Source organism: Myxocyprinus asiaticus, chromosome 4 (genome assembly GCF_019703515.2).
Source record: "Myxocyprinus asiaticus isolate MX2 ecotype Aquarium Trade chromosome 4, UBuf_Myxa_2, whole genome shotgun sequence".
Lineage (NCBI taxonomy): Eukaryota > Metazoa > Chordata > Actinopteri > Cypriniformes > Catostomidae > Myxocyprinus > Myxocyprinus asiaticus.
The window spans coordinates 23,407,997-23,432,156 of NC_059347.1; the positions used below are offsets into that span (position 1 = coordinate 23,407,997).

The 24,160-nt window shown below is 37.2% G+C and overlaps 1 protein-coding gene across 1 annotated transcript in view; it reads left to right on the forward strand.

The window, feature by feature from the left end:
* Positions 1-9,492, forward strand: part of LOC127432277 (cotranscriptional regulator FAM172A homolog) — a 221,560-nt gene extending 212,068 nt beyond the window's left edge. Inside the window, exon 11 of the mRNA XM_051683180.1 lies at positions 8,211-9,492. Within this exon, the coding sequence (XP_051539140.1) occupies positions 8,211-8,359 (149 nt within the window). The 3' untranslated portion in view covers positions 8,360-9,492. The remainder of the gene's footprint in view (positions 1-8,210) is intronic.
* The last annotated feature ends 14,668 nt before the right edge of the window (positions 9,493-24,160 follow it).

The following is a 24,160-nucleotide window of genomic DNA, read 5'->3' on the forward strand; positions in this document are numbered from 1 at the left end:
AGATTATGTGATTTTGCTAGAGTCTGTTTTACATTCATACTCTAATGGTTGACTTGCTTGTGTTGTCACTTTCCTTGTCACGTTGGTTTCTAAAGAATTATGCTACTCCGAGTGGTGTCTCAACTTTATTTACCTAGGTTTCTAATGTTGGCAGCTCCTTAATGAATTCTTCACATGTCCACGTCACATTATGGTAAATTTTTACGGGTTACTAATGTTGAATAAGTGTTATGAAGCATTTTTAACATGTGAAGTAAAATGGCTCACTATTTGGCAAGTATTGCATGACAATCGCCCTTTTTATTAATGTTGTTATAACTGCATATTATTGACATATAACGCATTTGTAAATGAGTTATTTGTCATTATTGAACACCTTTATAAACCATTAACAAAGGGAACATAAATGTAAAGTGCTAACTTTTTTATATTTTTGTCTTATTGACTTTGTTGTTGTTATATTGGCTGTATGTGTTTTTTGAATGTGTTGGCAGTAAAGCAGAACTCTTTCTTTGAGCTTTACGTGATTGTAAGTTGGGCTTCGGCCATCCAAAGACCACTAAATTAATATTCTAGCAACGAAATGATTAGCGACTGGGACTCAGGAGTTGTTTGCACTCCGAGTCTCCTTCATTCTTGTTTATTTTTCGTTTTCCCCTTTGGAGTTGGCTCTGACACCTGCAGGCATTTATCAGCGGCTAACTTAATTATGCTACTGTGGACTTTGGTTGTTTGACTTGCTAACAAATTAGCCCTTAAATTAGCCTCGCTATCTCCGATTCTGCTTGCTGTGAGAAAGATGATTTGTCATTTCAGAAATCCTGCATGAGTTCGGTGTTGCTTTTGGTTATTAAAGGGTATTATAACGGACAAAATGGAATATGCGCTGTCATACTATAGCTATCTTGCATTTCATGCACGGGCACCTTCTCACAAAGTGCTAGCCTGAGTTAATGACTAGCTTTAGAGAGACCCTCTTTTCATTGGACTGGTAAAATGGATTTAGACACCCAAGCACCAACATTAGATTCTCTCACCTGAATACTCATCGAGCTGCAACTGAATGAGTCATTGCCATTGTGATGCACATCTTTGGTGGGTACAGTACTTGGGTATGATTTAACTTGGTGAAATAGTCACACTACACATCCCACACTGGCCCCTGCTCTCCAGTTATCTCGTAAAGACTCCATTCCAGCTCTATAAAACTTGCCGTCTTTATTACAGCCAAGTCAAGGCGCCCACACTCAAATAAAAAAATAAAAAAATCTGCACTGCTGCAGCAGCAGCTCAGGGACACACACTGGAAATGTGTTGTGGAGCACATACTCTCTGTTTTTGCTCAGTTTCAAGCTTGACTACTTGAATGATGTGAAAAGAGAAGAAGAAAACGTAAAATCTCATAGCATTTCTTTTCTCTCTCTCGCTTTCTTCATTCACTCACTCTTTACTCCCTCTCGCTTTGTTTCCAACTTAATAAGTGAATTGTTCTCTCAGCAGGCCCTGAAGCCACACGTTCTGCTTTCTCATTTATGGATGTGTAATGAGTTCTGCCTCTGTTTGCTCTAACAACAATAAGTAAAGTAATTAAAAGAGGCAGAGTGGGAGGAGGGGGGGCAAGGGGAACCCACCACCAGACAGGACCTACATATGGGCAATTGCTGGAGGTGAACTGCATTTTAACAGTGTGACTTTTTGATGAAATCATAGGTGTGCATGCATGTTTTTTCCCTAGTCTATTTGCAAGTTTGAGTGGATATTGTTTTTTTTTTTTTTCTAATGCATTCATTTAATTAGAAATAATGTAAACAAAACACGCTCTCGTTGCAATGGTAATATTGCACAGGAAAATTTGCTCTTGGCATCCAGTGGGAAGAGGGATGCGATATATCCTTGGAGGGCATTGGGTGTATGTTTTCTTGGGGGCTGGTTATAAAGTATATTTAGATTTAATAAGCTGTGTCAGGAATCGTAGCTTCTCCATCACAGAGAGTCGTGTTAACACAACGTGCTAGAACGTTGACACCTGTTTTGGCCTCGTTTGTCCTCAAGCCGACACTCAGATCGCCTCTCAGATGTTCAGGCATGCGTGGCAAAACCGGCAAACCGCTAGAGCATAGAGCAAACAAAAATATCAGAGAGCGTCGGGACCGGAAATCTAACCCCTATGCCAACAGGGATACAGATAGCAAATAGACTCTGCTGCCTCTTGCAAAGGATAGATCCCCCTGCTAGTGTTACAAGTGTGACTGCTCAGACTAGTTCATTCTAGTTTAGAATAAAAATACAACCACACCACTGTATTTGTTTAACAAGTGAAGGATATAATTGAGCTGGTGTACAATGTATACAAGTTTAATAGATAAAAATAAAAAAAAGCTAGCATATCTGGAAACAAGCATGATAAAACAATTAGAGGTTGAAATATTTTAATTACTAGACACTATAATTTTTCAGCAACTGTGTAGTTGTGACATGTAAAACGTAGGGCAATGAAATCAAATACTTTTGACAAATAAATAGAATATGCCAGTTGTGCTCAATTAGGAGGCCCTGTTGAATGGCATGCTACAGATGGAGACCAATTACAATCAGCACACTTTGATATTTTTACTCTCTCCGAGTGTTACTTGCGGCGGTGCTTTGACAGTTCATACACTCGAGCATCATTTGCTCATGAGCGTTTTACCATCACACAAGATTACCATTTGTAACGCTTTTGGTGAGAGGAAAAAAGGAATTGCCGATAGCTAAAGCCTGTCTTCCTTGATTTGTTGTTGACATGAATGTTGAAAGAGTGTGTTTGTGTGTGTGAGGGTGAGAGAGAGTGTCGCTGGGACACTGTTTCAAACGCTGTTTGTCACAGTAAGATCAAAAAACTACTAAATTACCCTCAAAGGTATCCAGCTGGATAATGTAATAGTTCATTATAAAGATTTGATCTGCATCTGGAGGATGTCTTAACAGGCAAGTGAAATATGAAGAGTCATTATTACAAATACAGTGGTCAAATGGAGTATTATAATGTGACACTGATAGCAGTGGCTTGGTGTGAGTGGGAGTGTGTGTGTGTGTGTGTACTCATCCTCTGAACTGAAGTCAGACTATTCACACAAGCGCACAAATGGCTGTCTCTTCCTAAATGTAAATTATTTATATTATATATTTACTAAATATGTCTTTTCAAGAATTCTCTAGAATATATGATTGTATTGTTTTCTTCTTAGCCGATTTATATGTTGAATAACTTGATGATATGGCGGTGAGAGGGGAAATGACCGTGTGCTTTTCGTGGTACGAAAGCATGTGAACTAAACGTTACACTATTGTGGTACTCAAAATATTTTCCCAAGGTTGGCAGGTCTGCATTAAGATGTTGTGAGGGGTGTGTGACTGTGTGGGAAATTGGTCAGGGTCATGTAAGTGACAACCTGTCTGCTGGGAAGTTTTCACTCAAATTAGTTCAAAAGGTGCAACTCTTTCTCTAATTGCACAGTTACCCATTTAGAATTCATACAACTGAGAAAACATAATTATGGTGCTCGCAGAGATCACAGCATTATCAATTGCATTTTATTTTCTGAAGTTTAATCTATCTATAAAAGTTATCTTTTAATTTTAGGTGATTGTTCTACTATGTAATATATCTTTGATGAGAATTCTTGTCTTACTGTATTTTTAAGTTTGCAATGTTTTCTCTTCTCTCTCTCTCTCTCTCTCTCTCTCTCTCTATATATATGCTCTTTATATTAAGGCACTTTTAACTGTGTGGACTTCTGTGTATATAGGGTACAATCGGGTAAAAGGCTCCATTGATTTTATTTTCTTTCAAAACACAAAATAGCAACAGAAACAACCACAGCACTTTCCTAAACACATGTTTGTCACTATACACTGCACAATTTTCCTGTTCCATGAGGTCTTTGTGTGTGGTGTCTATAGGTTGATTCTGAGGCAGTTTGATCTCATTATAATCTCATTGATTATTTTTTTAAATGTTGCAAATTTATATAGCTAATGAAAATCCCTGAAATGAATAAATTTCTTTCGAGACAAAATACTTAAATTATTTATCATTTTCAGTTTTGTTTAAAGTCTTTAAATCAAAAATTTTTCAATAACTGTCCAGTAAGTGAAAGGATAGTATTTGGGGCGAAAAGCCCTCCTGTTGCAGGGACTAAAGGCCCCTATTAAACAAGTGTTTGTTTGTTTTTCTGAAGTGGGGGAAATAGATTTGTTATGAAAAATGTTCAGTGTGGGCTCACATTGACTCTTCCAATCATAATAAATATAAGTTTGTTTATAGAATACTTGAGATGTAATAAAATGCCAAATATTTTTGAAACAAAACTCACCACCTTTTTTTTTTTTCACCTTTTTTTTTTTTTACTGAATTTTAATCGAAATAACCTTCCATTATTATTTATTTTCACACAAATTATGTTGCTCCATCAATTTTCAATAAATATATATATATATATATATTTTACCCTAAATTAATCACAAGTGATTTATTTCATTCTTGTCCTTTTTAATTTACTGAAAGTCATGAAAATTCCCAGCACAGTGTCATTTTCATCACATTCCAAATTCTGTATTGTGTTTAATAGAATTCTGCGGTGGAAATGGAAATGATATTTTAAAAGTTTCTGAAATAAAATGGCCATCTCATTTGTTTTGATGAGGCTTATTTCATAGCTAACATTTTATGTATCCTAAATACAAACAAATAATAATTTTCACACTTTTTGCACAAGTTGGCAAAACTGATTGGAAATGACGGCCACAAGTGAAAATTACCTTGAATTTTCTTTTTCTTTTTTCTTCAAACATCACTTATTCATGCTCAGCATGCTCATGTTATATCTCAAGCACAATCTTCAGACACTTTTGTTAAATCAGTAAACAAGTACACTTTAAAAAATGGACTTGGGCAAAATTGTTTGGTGTGGTGGAAATGACAGCTGTGGGACATTACACAATAAATATTGAAATGGTTTGTTTATTTCACCCTTTGTTGAGATTATCATCGTTTAAACATGTAATAATTTGTTTCTATCAAGGATTTTCATAGTTTAATATAAAAGGTCTGGGTCTGAGACAAGTCAAAAACAATAAACTCTGTACAAAAAAGGCATTTGAAAAGTATCAAATATAAATGATGAAAATATGTTTAAAAAACAAATCAGTTCAGTTTTAATGAGACCCTCATATAACAAAAATAAAAAGTTGAAATCTCATTTAGATAAAAATCAACCCCTGGGACATTAAAGGCCCGAAGTTGTAAGATTTTTGTTTTTACTGTAGCCCAACTCTTTTTCTTTTTCATGGCACAAACATGCAGAAGTTAATTTACCAACTAAACAACTAAAGACAACTAAAATTAGAAGTCAAAACAACAAAAGACTGCTTTCCTACTTCTATGAAGTAGACATCACTCTCTTTATAGTAAGATGAAATTGAATCAATGGCCACATCTTTAAAAGGCATTTATTTAATTTGTTGGCTTTCTGGACATGGCTGTCTTCCTTCCCACTCTTTGTGTGTCTATGTAACCGAATGACGTAACTTAGACACAGCGTGACACACACACTATTGATTACACTCAACACATCTTGGCAATTAAGAAATGGCAAGGTAGAGTAATAAAGGGTCATTAGTGAGGCATGCCTGTGAACCCTCATCAAAGGTGATGTCGCTGGCAGGGGCGGAGCTCCTGCAGGGTCGCCACAGGGGCCTGCTGCATTTGCATATCTGCTCAGAGACGCACTGTAGCTGACCCCATGCCTGGGATCAGTATGAGTCGCTCTCGTCGATCAGGGGTTCACCACCGGTTCAAGGTAACAAAAAGTGAAGCCTTCGCCATTAATTGTTACTGTAAAAAAAAAAAAAGCACAGAGAAAGAGAGACAAATAAAAAGGTTAGTTGGAAGAGGTGAAGGGAGGCTGGAATGGAGGGAAAGTAAAGGCTGTGTGCTCTAAATTGGGTATGAATTATAAATAAGAGCAGTGGAGGCAATGTCTTCTCCTCTAGAGTGGTGTTGTGCCAGGACCTACACTGCTAAAGAGATTATTTGGGCAGCAGGTATGGACTCGCTGATCGCCAGCTTGGTAAACCTGACCTCAGGCACTGATCATTGGCCAAGCTAGAAGAACTGAAGACTCGACCATCACACTCACACAACTTTCCCATCCCTCCACATCTATCTTCATCAATACTGCCTAGACAGGGGTCAATGTAATAAGCATGGAGGTCAATATCGTGGCCATCTGAGTACACTTTTTGCATGGGCCTTACAGTTGGTCTTTAATTGGATCCCTCCGGGCAAGTTCATGCACCAGTTGCAATGCAGAGGGAAAGAAAGAGAAATAGTGATTGAAGGGAAAAAGCCCATCAGTCTGATCCTCTTTGTTCTGCACAAAGTGCTGCAGATATATATCAAGGCAGTTGTACGCTTTAAGCTATAGTTTGTTGTGAATGGTTCTGTGTGGAAGCAGTCTAGTGAACTTTCTCACAAATAGCACAATAAGAAGACCAAATGTACCTCTCTGTTGCTTTCATGCCACACACTACCTGTCCCAAAGTACTGTATTATGAGGGCTGTGAAAGGCTCTTGTGGGACTTCTTGAAAGGTCTGATGAGGACTTGAGGTGTACATGTCACTTCACCTGGATCCAATGACCCAAACATGGGAATTCTTTAACCTGCTGCCACAGACGGAAAACTGAGCCTTTTTGTGGATTAACTGATAGGTTTATCTAACTCAGAGAGAAAATGTAATCTTCCATTGTTGGTGGCCACTCTGTCCATTGTTCCTAAGTTTATGAACATGTTAATAGATGGAAAACTATGTATTGAAATGTACAGCAGTGCTAATGTAGTGTAGAAAGAGTAAATGTCTTTAATTTAACTTATCAGGCAACAGACATTTGTATATGAACTATATAAAGTATAGTATGAAGGCTCAACAGATATCAATCCCTCAATCTAAGGGCCAAGAGACCTCAGTAGGAAGTGTTTGTTAGGACTGTGCAAAAGTCATAGGCACTTGTGAAAAATGGTGCATAGTGAGGATGTCTTCAAAAATAATGCCATAAATAGTTTTCATGTATTAATTTACGTCTTACAAAGTCCAGTAAACATAAAAAAGCTAAATCAATATTTAGTGTGACAACCTTTGCCTTCAAAACAGCACCAATTCTCCTAGGTACACCTGGACACAGTTTTTCTCGGTTGTTGGTAGATAGGATGTTCCAAGCTTCTTGGAGAACTTGCCACAGTTCTGTCTATTTAGGCTTAGTCTCGATTGCTTCTGTCTCTTCATGTAATCCCAGACTGACTCAATGATGTTGAGATCCAGGCTCTTTGGTGGCCATACCATCTGTTGTAGGGCTCCTTGTTCTTCTATTAAATTCTATTTGCTATTCTATTTAAAAACCGTTAATCTAAAATGTATATTTCCTTCTTATACAGTAAAAGCAGAATATATAAAATAACCATTTTAAGACAAATTATTTTGTGTAAAATATAATGGGCCTAAGACTTTGCACAGTACTGTAATAGTGGGATACCATTTGAAAAATGAAAAGAGCCACCTTACAATTAGAATGTAAATCTGCAACCTATAGGAATTTCTAGTGTGATTCAGTGTTCACAAGCTTCTCTGATGCACTCATGAATGTGCACAGGGGAGCTATGGCAGAAGTCAAGATTTTCACTGTAAAATAACTTAAAAATCGGTTTGTTTCTCACCAAACTCCTGTCCTGTCTCATCAAAATCTGGATGTCTTCAAAAGGCTTTGAATATGACGCACCAGAGTCACTATCAACTGTCATTGCATGGAAATCAGTGGTCGTAACATTCTTCAAAATATCTCCTTTTGTGTTCTGCATAAAAAATGGCAAATGGTTTGGACCGACATGAGAGTGTCCAAATTATGATAGAATTTTCATTTTTGGGTGAACTAAACCTTTAGAAAATAACATCTGAATGAGCCTCGATATAAGTTTACTAAAATAATTCTGTATTCAGTTCAAACGTGGAGCAAAATTCTAGGGGATTAACTCCCCCGTTTAAATGTGGTTTTCACTCCTAAAGCTTTGCAGAGTGTATGTAAACACTGTTCTTATGTCTGTATCTCCTTTGATTTCTTCTCAGTTAGCATGTCCAGCCTGATTTCATGTGTGTGTCTGCATATGCTGTTTTGCAGGTACTGAGAAACATGAGTTAACATCATGGAGAAGCTTCCACTCCATCTTCAAGTTCTTCTACAATGCCTCGAAGGATCACAAGGACGAGACCTCCTCCAGCCCAGTTACCACACGCAGCACCCAACGTATGAAGCAAGAAGACTTATAGAAGAACGTCAAAAAATCAAAGAGCATAGGCTCTCACCCTCATTCCCTTCATTCTTTTTACCTCTATCCTTTATATGAAAAATATTCCTCCTTGAATTATTCCTCCTAGCATATTGTCTGACTCTGATGAGTGCAGGGTCAGCCTGTATACATCAGAATAGCGTTTTGCATTACTTCCGGATGAGTGCAACTGTCAAAGCAATATGGCTTCACTGCTTGTGCCTCCTGTGGGCCGCTGTGTGGAGCATCATCAGTGGCCAGATTAAGGCTGACAGGCGGCGCTGCACACCGCCTCTTGATGTACCTCTAATTATCCTTACATTGTCTGGAACTGAGCTAATGCCTGGGAAGCACCTGCACACATACATGTTGCATAGGTCCTAGTGCCTGCCTTCAAGTCTTAGCATCTCTGAGTTTCACTCTTTGTTTCCCTCCAATATTTTCTTTGACTGGGGTCTCTCATGCATTTATATTATTGGAGTCTTTAGGAACATTGTACTTAAGATGCCAAAGGCTTTCAAGTTGCTTGTTCTGTACATATAACAACACTTCAACAGGGAAAAAAAGCAACTTGCAGACTCGAACATCCACCAACATCTTAAGACTAGAATAAGAATGATGTTTTAAATCCCTTAAAACCTTGTGCGCGCATGAATTTTAGGAATTTCTCCCTCTAACAGAGCAGATATGTCAGTTCAGCAGTCTGAGAGTATCTGTGGAGCCCTTCCTGTGGCAGGATCAGGGAGATTTAATGCTATTCAAAGTATAAAAGCCCTTCTTTTAGATGTTTGCCCATATAACTTGCCCCTTATTTCAGAGCCTGTGACTATTCAGCCTCATGTTTTAACGCCTCATTGTCATCTTCTGCTAAAGTACATGTTTTGTCACTGTCTCTGAAAAGATAAGAGACAGTGTCTCCAGGACAATATGGTATTAGTGGAGGCTTAAAATACGTCACTCTGACATGTCAAACGATCACTCTGTTTTTGGTTTTAAAATTAATTTTCAAGTAAAAAGCTTTTTAGTAATATTGTGGCATTAGTTATTATTTAGATCTCTAAAGTGGACAATGGACATATTTTAAGCGTTGTATGTATGTATATATATATATATATATATATATATATATATATATATATATATATATATATATATATTTTTTTTGGAAGAAATTCAAGAAATTCCAGCCCCCAGATGCTATACTGTTTTTCTTTGAAAGTTTTTACAGGTGATTTGAATTTAAACTTTTAATATACTTGCAAATAATTATTAGATTGTGTGTTCAACACATAATGGGCTACTTAAAAGTGTTCAACTCCAGTTCCTATATTGTTTCCTACACACACAATGTTCTCTTGATTTTATTTTCCTAGTGTAGAATGACAAGCCATATGTGAATATTTCACTCGTGATAAGTGCAGCCTTAAACCAAATCGAAAATATAATTGATTTGCAAATTAGGACACATTTTAACAAGTAATAATTAATATTTTTCTAGATTTTTATTGAGAAATTCTCACTCTGAAGGAATGTGTTGTTTGCTGCACAGCTGAAATGAGTGTTCTTAATGTAAGATGTTTTGTTAATTTACTCTGCTATTATCTTTCGCGGTCGGGACATTTTAACGAGATTTGAACCCTAATTTACTTTTTCTGGGTGATTGTTCATAAATCATTACAATATGTTAATCTTTCGTCTTTGAATGTTTTCCCCCCGATCACTCATGTTCACGTTTCCATGTTATCTCAGTGTAATAATGATCTCCATAAATGCTATTATAAAATAAAATTCTTTATGAAATTAAGCAGTTGATCGTTGATTTTAATTGTTCCCTGTTTATGTTGGAAAGAAAAGCCCTAAGAATGTAATACTTGATTTCCAATCGAATTTTTAATGCATAAAACAAGCAGAGGCTCATACAGGCAAAAAGAAAAAAGAAAATAAAGTAGCAAAATAATATGCACCGCTTTTGAAGAGAAACCTTTGCAAGCAGTTTGATAGGCATATCTCCCCTTGCACTTAAAGACACCAATGCACAGGCTACTCTTATTTACAACGTAATGATCGTAAAGGCATCACTTTCAACCCAAGAAGTTGTCGGGTTAAAGTTCAACCTGACGGAGGAAGATCCTGCGAGCCCGATAAAGCCTGTTGCTCCAGCGGCTCTCCTCTCAGCTCGGTTCCCAGGGAAGGTGAGCCTGCTCGGAGAATGAGTCGTTCTTCTCACGTAACAGCTGTGGAGCTCTAACACGAAAGCTGATATTTGTGTCTAGATCGAGCCCAGGCCTTTACAATGAGACCAATGTTAACCAAAATAAGTGTCAGTCAAAAGACAGCAAAGTCAACACGACTATAGCACCTAGTTGCTATGTTCCAACTGACTGCCACAGACCATAACACACAATTATAGCCGAAATTACGAAAAGTTTACAGCAAAACAGAAATTTTGGCACGAAAGTGACATGTGTCAAGCCAAAATAAAATAGGCCTAATGCGAAGCTGATTTAAAAAAAAATAAATAAAATAAAAATTTAGTAGGCTGTTCAGGTTCCGCTTATAACTATATTAGCATTAAACATACCTGGACAAATAATTCGAAAATGCTGAAGTGATACATCACAGTCATGTAGCCTACACTGCTATGACCGTTTACAAAGTTATAATCACATTGAACGGTAGGCTAATCGTCTTTGGTGACAAAGTTTTAAACCGATTTTTTGATGTTTGATGTTGATGATTTTAGGACACGAGACTAAAATGTATCAACTGTTGGTGAATTTCGCGCAAACACGCGCAACAACTGATTTGTGGAGAAAAATCATTATTTTTTAATCTCAAAATTAACCTGTTAAACGTTAATCAATGTGGCATTTTAATATATAACACTTCCTTTCAAGAGAATTACACTTAACTGCAAAAACCTCATTGTATTTGAGGTCTATGAGATCCTTGATTGATATTTCAATTTTATCAGCTTTTTGTCACGCGCGCTCTCGTCTCCTCCCATACTCTCTCGCGCCGCCAAATATGAACTATTCTCAGAGAACTGGGCACTTGCTGAAGCCGGACCGTCACTCCTCCAGGCCCTTGTCTTCCGGTGTACTTCACCAGATCGCTGTCAGATCTCTATTTGCATAATTATATGCTCGGTTCTGAAGGGAAATCTAGCCCCCCAATTTTACGGGTCAGCAAACAGCAACAATCAATGTTTTATTGTGTCCTGGAGAAGAAGAAAAAAACCTCAAATAATACTTCTCGCTCTCATATTCTCTCTCTCTCTCTCTCTCTCTCTCTCTCTCTCTCTCTCTCTCTCTGGTCATTTCTCATTCCTCACATCCCTCTCTCACTGTCTCTTTTCGATTGATTGTAATTAGTTAATATAACACACATGGCCCACACAACCTTTCCCACCCACCCACACGCACACCTTGGCTCCCTGAAGTCGCTTCCTCGCGCGAAAGAACTCCATTAATGTGTCATCACCGCGTGAGAGTGGGTGATGTTCTGGGGTGATCACGCCACACAGTACTGGGCAGCTGCTGCGGGCAGAGTCCTGTCTTTTAATTGTTGCTTCCAGTTTTCTGTCTCTTCCCCCCTCCTCCCCCCCATTCTGTCTTCAACTCTAAAAATGTTAGATGTACAAAGTGTGCGGGAAATCGAATAGCCCACATTTGATTACACAAAATGGATCACACTTTTTTAACGGGGAAAGGGAAGACAACTTTTATTAAGTTACATCTGAGGACGACATGACATGCAAGAAGGCAAAAACACAAAGATTGATTTTGTCCTGTGTTGCTATGCAGTGTTTTTGGAAACAGTGTTATTCTTGCTTATTACTGTATAATGGCATTTTGAGAATAATTGTAGTTGTCTCATACATCCTGGGATCCCAGGTGCTTAATTTAACATGCCGGCAGATCCGTAAGAAAAATAATAATAAATACAATAAAACAGGGGGGAGAATCCCGGATAAATATTGCACTGTTCTTGCTTGGACAGTGATAAACGGACTCTGAAATTCAACAAAATGAGCAGATACCCGTATAAAATGATTTCAGTCTAGGTCAGAGAATAACGTCCTGAATTCAGTTTAAGTGATGAAAGGGAATGACGATAAAGCATCAGAACGATTATTGTGTTCGATTGCACTTTTATCCAAACATAAATTCTCTTCAAAGATATTATGTGTCATAAAACAGGACAACGAATAAATCCGCACTGTTTTCGGGGTCCACCTACAAAAAAACTTTTTTTCTTTGATGTAACGCCCCTTGCTATGACGCAAAAGGATTATATATATATATATATATATATATATATATATATATATATATATATATATATATATATATATATATATACACACACACACACACACACACACACACACACATCATTATTATTATGTCATCATCATTGTTGTATTTTCACACTTAAAGCAGTTGTTTGTACTGAACATCGAAGGCTTTGCAGAGTTAAGAAATAAGACTGTTAAATAGCATTGTACTTAATACTGTTTACAGCAATTAACAACAACAATAAGAATTATAATAAGACATAAGACAATTCCCTTCCGCAGAGGAACAGAGTTTTGGTTGCAAATACGTTCAGTAGTTTCTGGATAAAATAAGAACGTAACAGTTGCAATTAAGGTCTGAAAACTAAGCGAACAGTTACAGTTAACCATGATGTGGTAGGCCTACACACCTCTCCATGTGTCTTGTCCAAAACCATTTTTCGCCACTCAGTTCTTAATGGGGGGCTTTAAGAGCAAGGGCCAGAAGACCTGGACTTAAATCGCTTGGTTAAGGTCACATAGTAACCGGAGCGCTCGGAGCCTTACAACCTGTCATTTTACAGCTAGGGATGGAATTCGCACATAGGGTGCCAAGCGGGTCACCGTGATATCCAAGGACCCAGGGTTAGGATACGATAAAACCTGATCCTCTCTAAACAACAAGAGGCCTTTTCAATGAAACCAGACAACAGTGCAGTAAAACTCTCAACTTCATTCCCTGATGTGGCGATGATGGAACGGCTGAAGGCCTCTTTAGTCAGGAAAGTCAATTGCACACCGTTATATCTAGTCAGAAGCTTATATGATGGAAAGAGGGTACCCTGATATCCAATCACGCATTATAGATGAGTCTCATCAAGCTTAACGGGATCCTTGGAGGCTAAACACATTGGTGCGCGGTGCTGGTTGTTCCCATCTGAATAACCGGTGCGTTATTGCACCGCACAGACATAATCGCCTCGGCTGTGCATCCTCATTAAGAAGCGCCCCAAAAGATGAGGTTTTAAATTAAGTTATTGCCATCCAATGAACCAAAATTAGTAGGGCCGCAGAGGTGCCCGTCTGACGGACTACCGTTAAAAACAGCCTGACAGGCAAATAGGTGGATAGAGGAGAGTCTATGAGTGTGAACGTTTGATATATATCGCATAAAAATGCATGGAGGGTGGTATTCATTAATTGTTCACCATGGCCATATGATTTGACTCGATTCGTGGCTGCACACTCACATTCATCTTAAATCTGTGCCGTCCCTCTGTGCTGTGCAAAGAACTGTTCATACAGAATAGACTGCCACTCTCTGTCTCATCTCCCTGACAACCGCCACTGCAATGTCCTTCCATTCACTACCTGTTCTTTTATGTCTCCAACTGAATCAGCATCCAGGATGAAAAACGCCACCCAGACTTAACGCCAGCGTACACGACAGCTGACAGCGTAAACTTTTGATGAGAATGATGTGCGTGTGACGTGGTCTGTCATAGCGATGGCGGATAAAACGTGCCCCGTTCGTCTTTTCAGTCAACAAAAGAACAATAGGTCTGTATTATTGTTTTAGGCGAATCTCCTAAAGCAAACCTGTCACTGAGAGAGTGACGTGGTTTCCAGTACACAAGGAAGACCAAACAGCACGTCCTGTTGCATAATCCTAAATGTCAATACCTACCTGAGACTGTGCAATAACGTTCAGAAAGTTAAAGCAATTATGAGAGTTAAAATATATCATTTTCAGTGTTCTTGAGGGCTAACTGACTTAAATGTCTGAATGAATAGAAAGGCAAATCGAATAACAAAATAAGGAACATATAAAACACACACACACACACATGTTGGTGCAGCTATCATTATGAGGACTCTCCATAGACATAATGATTTTTATACTGTATGAACTATAGATTCTATCCCCTAACCCTACCCCTAAACCTAACCCTCACAAAACACTTTCTGCATTTTTACATTTTCAATAAAACATCATTTAGTATGTTTTTTAAGTGATTTAAATTATGATGACACTAGAAATGTCCTCATAAACCACATTTACAGCATAATACCCTTGTAATTACCAGTTTGTAACCTAAAAAAAAGTCCTTGTAAACCACTTAAAACTTATTTGCATGAAGGAAATCTGAAAATAAAAAATGCCATTAGTGAGATAGAAATGTTTCCGTGTCATTCACTTATATATTTTATTTAATTCGTACATTTTTTATTTCTTCCATTGGGTCTTTTGGTGTTTCGGCTCCCATAGAGTCCTTCAGGTTTATCGTCGGGGAAAAAATGTCATGAGTTAACGGAGCAAAGTATGTTTTCCTTATATTAACAACGTGGGCTAAACGAAATGCGATTCAACTATGCGTCAAACAATTGATATGACTTGTTGCGAAAATACAAACACACTCGCTTTATTAGTTTGTATTCGATTATATATAAATCGACAAGTATGTTTAAAGCAAGCTGACATCTAGCCTTTGTTATTGATTCCAAGAAAAGTAATACAAATAAAACGAAAAATTAAAACGAGCTCCAGGTTATAGACGGAGACTAACAGTTCTGTTGTATTTAAAACAGCCAATATAGTCTTTATCAATTCATAATAGTTGCTCAACCATTCATTCGCTTTCTGAAAGGAAACTCGCGCGTTTGGCCACGTGCGATATTCCTAACGTGATTCAGATCATATCAGCATCACCTGTTATCAAGTGTGTTATCTCACCCTGTCTTCTCCGTCCATTAGCGGTCATGATCGCTGCATCACCGTGACAGAGATGTGTATATGCGCTTGGAGCACTGCCTGCCTGTCAGGGTGGCTTGTTAAAGGTTGTAAACCGTTGGCAGTCTCCTGATACAGGCAATGGCATCGATTTGAAACTTGTCCTGTCTAATTTGATAAGAGCATCCAGGCACCTCTGAATAGGACCATGGACAGCGCTCTCTCTTGACCCTGAACTCGCCCCCTGTCTGTTCCACATGAGGACGTTCACATCCAGTTGTGCAAGTTATGTGGGTGGGTATGTGAATGAGAAAGGGGAAGAGAGAGAACTGTGTTTTATCACTGTTCTTCTAGCTATGCATAAGATAAAGAAACCAGTAAAGGTCTCATATTTTCCTCTCTCCCTCTCTGTCTGCTTCAGGCGCGCACACACGCTCCCTCACTCACAGCCCAAAGTTAAACAGAGGAACTATGTTGCGATGTAATCTGACATACGATAAGCAAGCGAGTTCATACAGGAACAAAGCTGAATGGGGAGTCACGGAGAACTCTCAAGTAACGCCAAAGAGGCTGCGAGACTGCTCAGACGGAAGGGGGATTTGCGTGTGGGGAGAGGCTTTTTGATGGATCTCCACAGCTTTGAGACAGCTTGTTAATTAAAACCCCAAGAGATGAGCCTCTGGAGCCACCGTCCACATTAGAACATTGCTAACTATCCTGACAGCAAGCAATGGCACAAGCACGAGAACAACCTGTTTCTCAGCCTAGATTTCGCTTTTATCTCATGCTGGTGTTGTCTTGTGGTCGCTTTAAATCTAAAAATAATTGATTGACGTTTTCTTATAAATACTGGAATATCAGTGGCATTAATTCTAGAAATTCTGTTCTATTAGCCTAACGTTGATTATCCCTACAGAGGACGGTTAATGAGTATTATTGTATATCTATACACATCAGTTATGGGTCTTCCAATGCAAGACTCAGATAACATCGGATATTTATCTCAAATTAGGTTTTTAATTTGTTATAGGCTAATTTTAGTTTTTAAAGACAAACGGATGTGAACAAACCTCTTAGTGATTTTTTTTCCCAAATGTTCAAATACATTTCAATAGACTTTCAGACTAGAATAGAATAGACTAGCATCCGTTTAGGGTAAACTGATTCTAAATCCTTTTAAAAATGTGCCATGCCTGGGTATTTCCACAGATTAACCGTTTTTAATCACGTTACAAAATTAAAGTGAATGGTGTGCTTTCTCATACAAGCAATGAACTAATTACCTAAGTGAATCGCATGAAAACTGCATGAGAAAAATGTGAATATATGACATAAATCATGTTCTGAGGAACAGCACAAATACCTTTGTGTTGGCATTTATGATCATCTTACCTCGCTGTCATGTAAAATGTGTAAAACACCAGTGTAAAAACAACGTATTTTAATTTAGATTTGTAATTTTAGTGAGTCTTTTAATCGGACTGGTGCAGCTTATCGTCCGTTGAGCTGTCTAGCATAACATTTAAAAGACATCTTTAAATGTCCTTCACGTCGTGGGCACATTCGTCAACGTCAAATATGGACAAGCCACTATTTAGAGAAAGTGTAAGTGCGGCAATATATCTTCTTAACACTCTGAGATCACAATGCGATCTGTACAACATTTGGACAAATCCCCTTATTTCGGTGTGCCTTATAAAATGTAATATCAAATTATCAAATGCACGCAAGGATCCTTCCGAAAAGAAAATCGACCGAGATATAGGATTTTAAAAAAAAACTGCAGAACGATTGTCTTCAGAATAACATCTTATTTTAATATGGACATTTATTGTCACTGCAGCCCATTGAAATATTGCTGAGTGGACTACATACAACTTGAAGTTTATGAAAATCATAGATTCATTGTACAAAATAATAGCTGACAGATTTCATGATCGATTTTTTTTAAATAGAATAATTTCAACAAAAAAAAAAAAAAAAAAATAAAAATAAAAAAACAACGTCAACGGTGAAGATGAATTAAATTACCAAATCTCACATCCTAACATAATTTATCATATGTAGGCCTATTTTTAAAAGCATGATAATGTTTATTTCTGGAGAAGTAGAATAATAATAATAATAGGCACTAATTATAAATACTAGGAAACAGTCAACACAACCTTACACAATCTAATTACATTTACAAATGAACCGCATAAGTAGATCACACATTTTTTTTATTTATTTCACTGCACATTCAAATATATGTTTCGCGAATCCCAAGTGTGAAGGACAAGACGAGGAAAAAAGCAATATAAGGGACTGTGGATGGACAATAGCGAACGGGAATGGAATAAACTGTGGCCCGTTTATTCCTCAAACAGAGGGTCCCAGAACACAGAGCGCCATCTAGCAAACAAAGGAAGAAACAAGTCCCCTAACAAGGCATGAGAACACCACAGCACAAAAACAAAGCCGCATGAAACTCCAGCCTCAGAGGATTCCACACTTGAAAGAAATATAAAGAATCTAAAACAACATTTTCTTCAATATTCTTGTTATACTACGGTCCATGTATCATCTGGCCAAAAAAATAAATAAATAAATAAATAAATAAAAAAAAAGAAAAAAAAAGAAAGGTAAATAAATAACCATTGTTCATGATGAAAATGTGGAATAGAGGAAATGTTTATAATGCTCAAACGTTATCATAAGATGGGTAGTCTATATCCTTAGTCTTAGAATATAGTGAAGTGACAATCCTGAACCATGCAGGATATTTAAATGTTGATGCAGTATAATACTAGTGCACCTGCTTAAACGAACGGCACGACAGTTATGCCATGGATCAGTAGGTAGCTATTTTTTCACCCTAATCTTTAGGCATTCTGTACAGCTTTATAATATATAAAGTATGAGTTTTATAAAGTTAGTTGGAGTTGCAGATTAAAGGTTTCGGAGTAGAAACTCATACACAAATTTCCACCTCAGTTGTCCACTGCAGCCTACTGCAGGAATATAATAATTATAATTGTTATTAATAGTCTATAATAATAGTAGTAGTAGTAATAACCATTACTATTAATAATAATAATAATAATAGTAGTAGTAGTAGTATGCCCAAAGTTTTCATAGCTCGAATACAGTTAATATGAATACATTAAAAGAACCATTTGAAGTCGTCACAGAATTTTTACTTTAAAACAGCGATTAGAAACTAGTGTTCCAAAGAGTATCTACAGGGATGACCAACTATTCATGTTAAACTGCAAGGTTTCACGCTTTGTAAGAGTTTTCAGAATTTTAAGAAACTAATTGTCAGTGTGCTTAAAATATTATTATAATAAGACTTTATTATTATTATTATTATTATTTATTTTTTCACTGATAGTCTGGTGAGATGACTAATTTTTCTTTCCTACTAAATCCTCGATATACGTTTCTGCCATCTTATGGCATCATTTAGAACACACAAGCACACAAACGTTTACATGTGTGCAACTATATACATACATACATACTTACATAGAGACAGACATATACATACACACACACACACACACACACACACATATATATATACATATATATATATATATATATATATATATATATATATATATATATATATATATATAATTAGGGCTGTCAATCGATTACAATTTTTAATCGAATTAATTACATGGTATGCCGAATAATTAATCGACTCAATCACAATTGATCGCATATATAAATATTTGCTTAAAAAGCCCCTCAAATAAAAATAATTCATTAAATAATGATTAAATACTTATAAATAGTTATATTTAAATCATTATAAATAAAATATATATTATAAAAAATAATAACTAAAATGCATTACATCTTTGTGGTACACCAGTAAAGCATTAAAAAAGACGGTAACACTTTACAATCCATTTGTTAACATTAGTTAATAACATTAGTTAACATGAACTAACAATGCGCAATACTTTTACAGCTTTTATTCATCTTAGTTAGTTAATTTCAACATATACTAATACATTTCTCAAATCAAAGGTTGTCTTTGTTAACATTAGTGCATAGTTTACTATGTACATTAGTACATAGTAAATATGAACTAACATGAACTTACAATCAACAACTGTATTTTTATTAACTAATATTAACAAAAATGTTTAAATGCTGTAAACAATATATTGTTAACTATTTGTTCATGATACCTAAAGCATTAACTAATATTAACGAATAAAACATTATTGTAAAGTGTTACCAAAAAGACATTTCAAAAAGTGTCTTCAGTATGCAATATTTTGTTTATTTCCATATTATTGAATTTATATCATCTGCCTGTAATTGTCCTACAGTTCACACAATCCATTTAGCAATTGAATTCGTCAATCAGTCCGAGATAGATTTATTATGAGGGCTTTTCTAAGGACACGTTTTGGAGCCTCTTGTGTGTGTGGTCATCAACATACCGTTTTTAGGTCCCTGTGTCAAGTTAGACATAGTTTGAAGCTTAGAAAAAGAACTTGTTTTCATCTTGTGTTATCTGCTGTCAGTGAGTGTGGTTTGTTCTCTGTATAACCGCGTTGCCCAAACAGCTGAAGTATCGCTTACTACCCCCTGGAGAAAACAGGTGGTACTTCAAGCTTGAATTGCTCAGATGGAAGGAACATTCGGTCCGGGGACATGATTACTTACGTTATTCTTTTATAACGCGTAATTTTTTATATAATTAATCGCACTGAATTAACGTGTTAAATCAACAGCCCTAATATATATATATATAATATATATATATATATATATATATATATATATATATATATATATAATCCATACACATGAAAATGTCTTGATTTAAAAAAAAAAAAAAAAAAAAAAAAAAAACGTTTTTTGTAATGATATACGTATCATTCTACCCTGCTTTTATAGATACAAATAAGTTTACCAGATTTGTGATGGTCACAATGTAATTCTTTTTTAGTTAAAAGCACAGGCCTGTTCCTCCAGCTTGAAATGATTGAAAGGTGCATATGCGGATTGGCTGTAGCTCGTGCAGTGAGCCGTTTGACCACAGGCCTCATACAACATTTCCACATTTAGCCACCCACAATCTCTCTTGCAATTTAATTCTTGTTTAATGAATGAGATTTTCAGCTGTCATGCATTCATAAAAAAAGTATTTCGTTTTCTTCAAAAAATAAATAAATAAATAAATAAAATGCGTTAGAAAATGTGTTGTATTGAATTAAAAAGATAAACGGTGATGCTTTAATAGATTTCAAATATTGTTTTCCTAGTCACGCGCCACAATGGCTAGTATAAGTGTTTGGTTTTATATATATATATATATATATATATATATATATATATATATATATATATATATATATATATATATATATATGTTCTGAATTTTGGATGTTTAAATTTGATTGAATTTAGGCTCCTCGTGCATGTTTATGTCTGAAAAAAAACTAAAGCAAACTCTATTGTAGAGTCTAGCTTTCCCTCCTCAGTTTTTGCCGTTGAGTGTTAGAAAGAGTGAAGACGTGATGGGGAGTATTTGAAGTATGACGAGCTTTATGGTTGACTCCTTTTCATACACGCCCGTACTCAAATAAGCCTCTCCAGACCCCTCCTCCTCCCGCCACCTTGCACTGAATGGTCAGCTGACCTCAGGGTCTTCGTCCACTCTGTCCAGTTTTGACCGAATAGGCCACCTTCCCCCAGCCCTGCCACGACTAAATAGGATCCCTGCTATTCTTCATTGATATCATCAACAAATGCAAATGAATTTGGACGTGGGGGGCAGGGGGCTTGAATTTCAGGGATAAATACCGCACCGAGATATCTCCACAGCGGATGGGATTTTTGGGAGTGCATTTGTGGTAGGGTAGGCTACCTATAGCCTACGGTTAATATCGTCCTGCATTCTGATGACTCGTAAAAGGGGGGGGAGATGAGGAATATAAACACGTTTACGTCTCTAATAGACAGAATGCCACACAAAATTATCATTCGGATAAATACCGATCATTTTTGGATTCTCTTTGAAGAGTGGGGCCAGGTCACTCTGAAAGAAAGACCTCTCTCTCTCTCTCTCTCTCTCTCTCTCTCTCTCTCTCTCTCTCTCTCTCTCTCTCTCTCTCACACACACACACACACACACACACACACACACACACACACACACATCTCTCCCCGACAGACCCCCATCGTTATAACATACACAGACCCCGACACACGTGAGCGCGCGAATATTCCAGCTCGTGTGATGATGAAGCATGTGGCTTCTTAAATACGAAGACGCCTCCCTATATCCCTGTATTAGGCCTTAAACGCAGTGTATCACCACTAACAAATAACGTCCTATTTAAACATTTAGCCTACGTCATGAAAAATGGCAACAGCCTCCAAATAATAAAAAAATAATAATTCTTTGCTGATGTAGAATTGTCGAGCAAAGTCAGTCTCTTGACGGTAATTTCTGATTCTTATTCCTGTGGGTAGCACCCACCGCCTAACACACATATGCACCAACATCTAAAAGGTCCCACTTAATAAACTATAGCCTAATGTGTTTACACATTTCCTATTTAGTTAGCGTTCTCTGTCCTTTCACCCTTTTCACTTTTAAGCTCACAGCAGAGTCTTTACGCGACGTTGGAAGTGGGGGGAATGCGTATGAATTTATCAAACGCACAAATTGTTACAACTATAGGCAAGACAGGCAGGATAAAGGGACTAACACTAGAGCAAAAGAGATAATGCCTCTGTCAAGACCCGGTCTATATAACGGGGATGAAAAATATCCCTCGACAAAACGCCTCAGTCATTTATTATGAAAGAAAATGGAAGTCATGCTGAGAAATTAGGCAAATAAAAACGAAATTACAACGATATTAACCACAACATAATTCAACAAGCCTGTCAGGCCGCCTGCCACGAATCAGTGGCTAAAATACTTGTTTATCTAATTATGTTGTTTATTTAAAGGAAATAGTTGGGCATGTAGACAGCAGACGATGGGTAGACAGATAGCAGAGATGATGATGATGATGATGATAGATAGATAGATAGATAGATAGATAGATAGATAGATAGATAGATAGATAGATAGATAGATAGATAGATAGATAGATAGACAAACAGATAGACAGACAGACAGACAGACAGACAGAACTAATTTTCCACCTGGCTATTAACCCAGCTCCTGATTTGGATAACAAAATTAATGATAATTAATTACCAAGGTAAATACACATTATACACATATGTGCTGGATTATATATTATTTAAGTTTTATACTGTGTATGTGTATAGACACATCACTTATGCATTGCTGCATTTTATGTTGATTAAACTGTCTGTATGTTAAAAGTGGGTCATTGTTAATTTGGTCTCAGCATGAAGAACTGCAACAAAATGCTGCTGAGTAAAAATTGGGAGTGTCGCTGGCTACGGTAGCACAGGCGCAAACCATCTGTTGTGTATTATAAAATTGGGCAGTAAATATTGCTGAAAAGCCAGGACATTATCAGGTATGTAGCAACGGCTGGGATTAGAAGATTGTATATGTCCATGGAAACATAGCCTAAATGTAGGCTACTAATTACATGCGCTTTGTCTAGAAGACCTCACGATAATCTGACGTCAGCATGTTGACAATTTTTGAATGGAAAATTGAATGGGATTCGTGTCTGTCCAATGTCTAGCTCTGGAAAGCCGATTTTATATGACTCCCTAAGCATGCTGTATCTTTACTTTCACAAACAGAAGCTATCGATGATTTATTGGCAACCTTCTCTTAAAATAAATAATTTGACGGTTAGCTTCGAGAGTTTTAGATAAATTGCCGATGAATATCGTAATCACTGTGTGCGCTTTGTAATAGGAGGACAGAAAATGTATATTTCGGAATTTTGATTAATACCCTCTTGTCTTCGTCGCTTCGACTCGGTTACCTCTTGTTTCACGTTTTTCCTTTCAAAGCAAACTTTCCGTTCCCCAAAGCGCTCCCTTTTCCGGCAATGATTTATTTCTTCGGCGCACACAGACACGGAAAACTGGCACTCTCGAGTTAAAATGCCACATGTTGATTGATTTGTTGTTAATGACAGTCACAGTCATACACGCACATCGAGACATCCTATAGTCTCTTGCTTTCCCACAGAGCTCCCTCCCTCCATCTCCGAGCTCTCTCCATCTCTATTCAGCTATTCTGCCACAACGCGCGTGCACGTAGACTACTCCACATGCACGCGCGCCCAGGCGCCCTCACTACACTCGCGCGCGCGTTTAAGGGGGACGAAATGAAAACAAATTGTCTTACTTTTTTGGAGGACATCCACGTAATACTTAAAAATCTTGCTGTCGCTGTCTCCACTCTTCGTCATGACGTGCTGATAAAGTCGATCTTCTATGACTTGTTCTTTAATTTGTGCTTTTCTGGAGTCTGTGCCCTGTACCCAAAAGCTTTGAGTGAACTGAAGTGCAGATTGAGACATATTGAGCCCCTTTAAGGGGGATCATTTCATGTGGGAGGTTGGACGCAAAGTTTGGACTCGTGACTGGCATTCCGGAGAGACATGCATATTTTAAAACAACAAAGAAAGATAAAGACGGGACGATGGGTGGGAGTGAAAGATAGAGAGAAAAAATATCTGATAAACAGCTGTTATTGTTGAACACGATTTGAGCGCGTTTTCAGTTGTGTGTTTACCTGCAACAGTTCCCTTGTGGAAAAACTCACAGTGCCATTTCTTCAAGCAACTGTAAAAAGTTGTATTTACGTAGCCTATGTATGCTTAGAACGA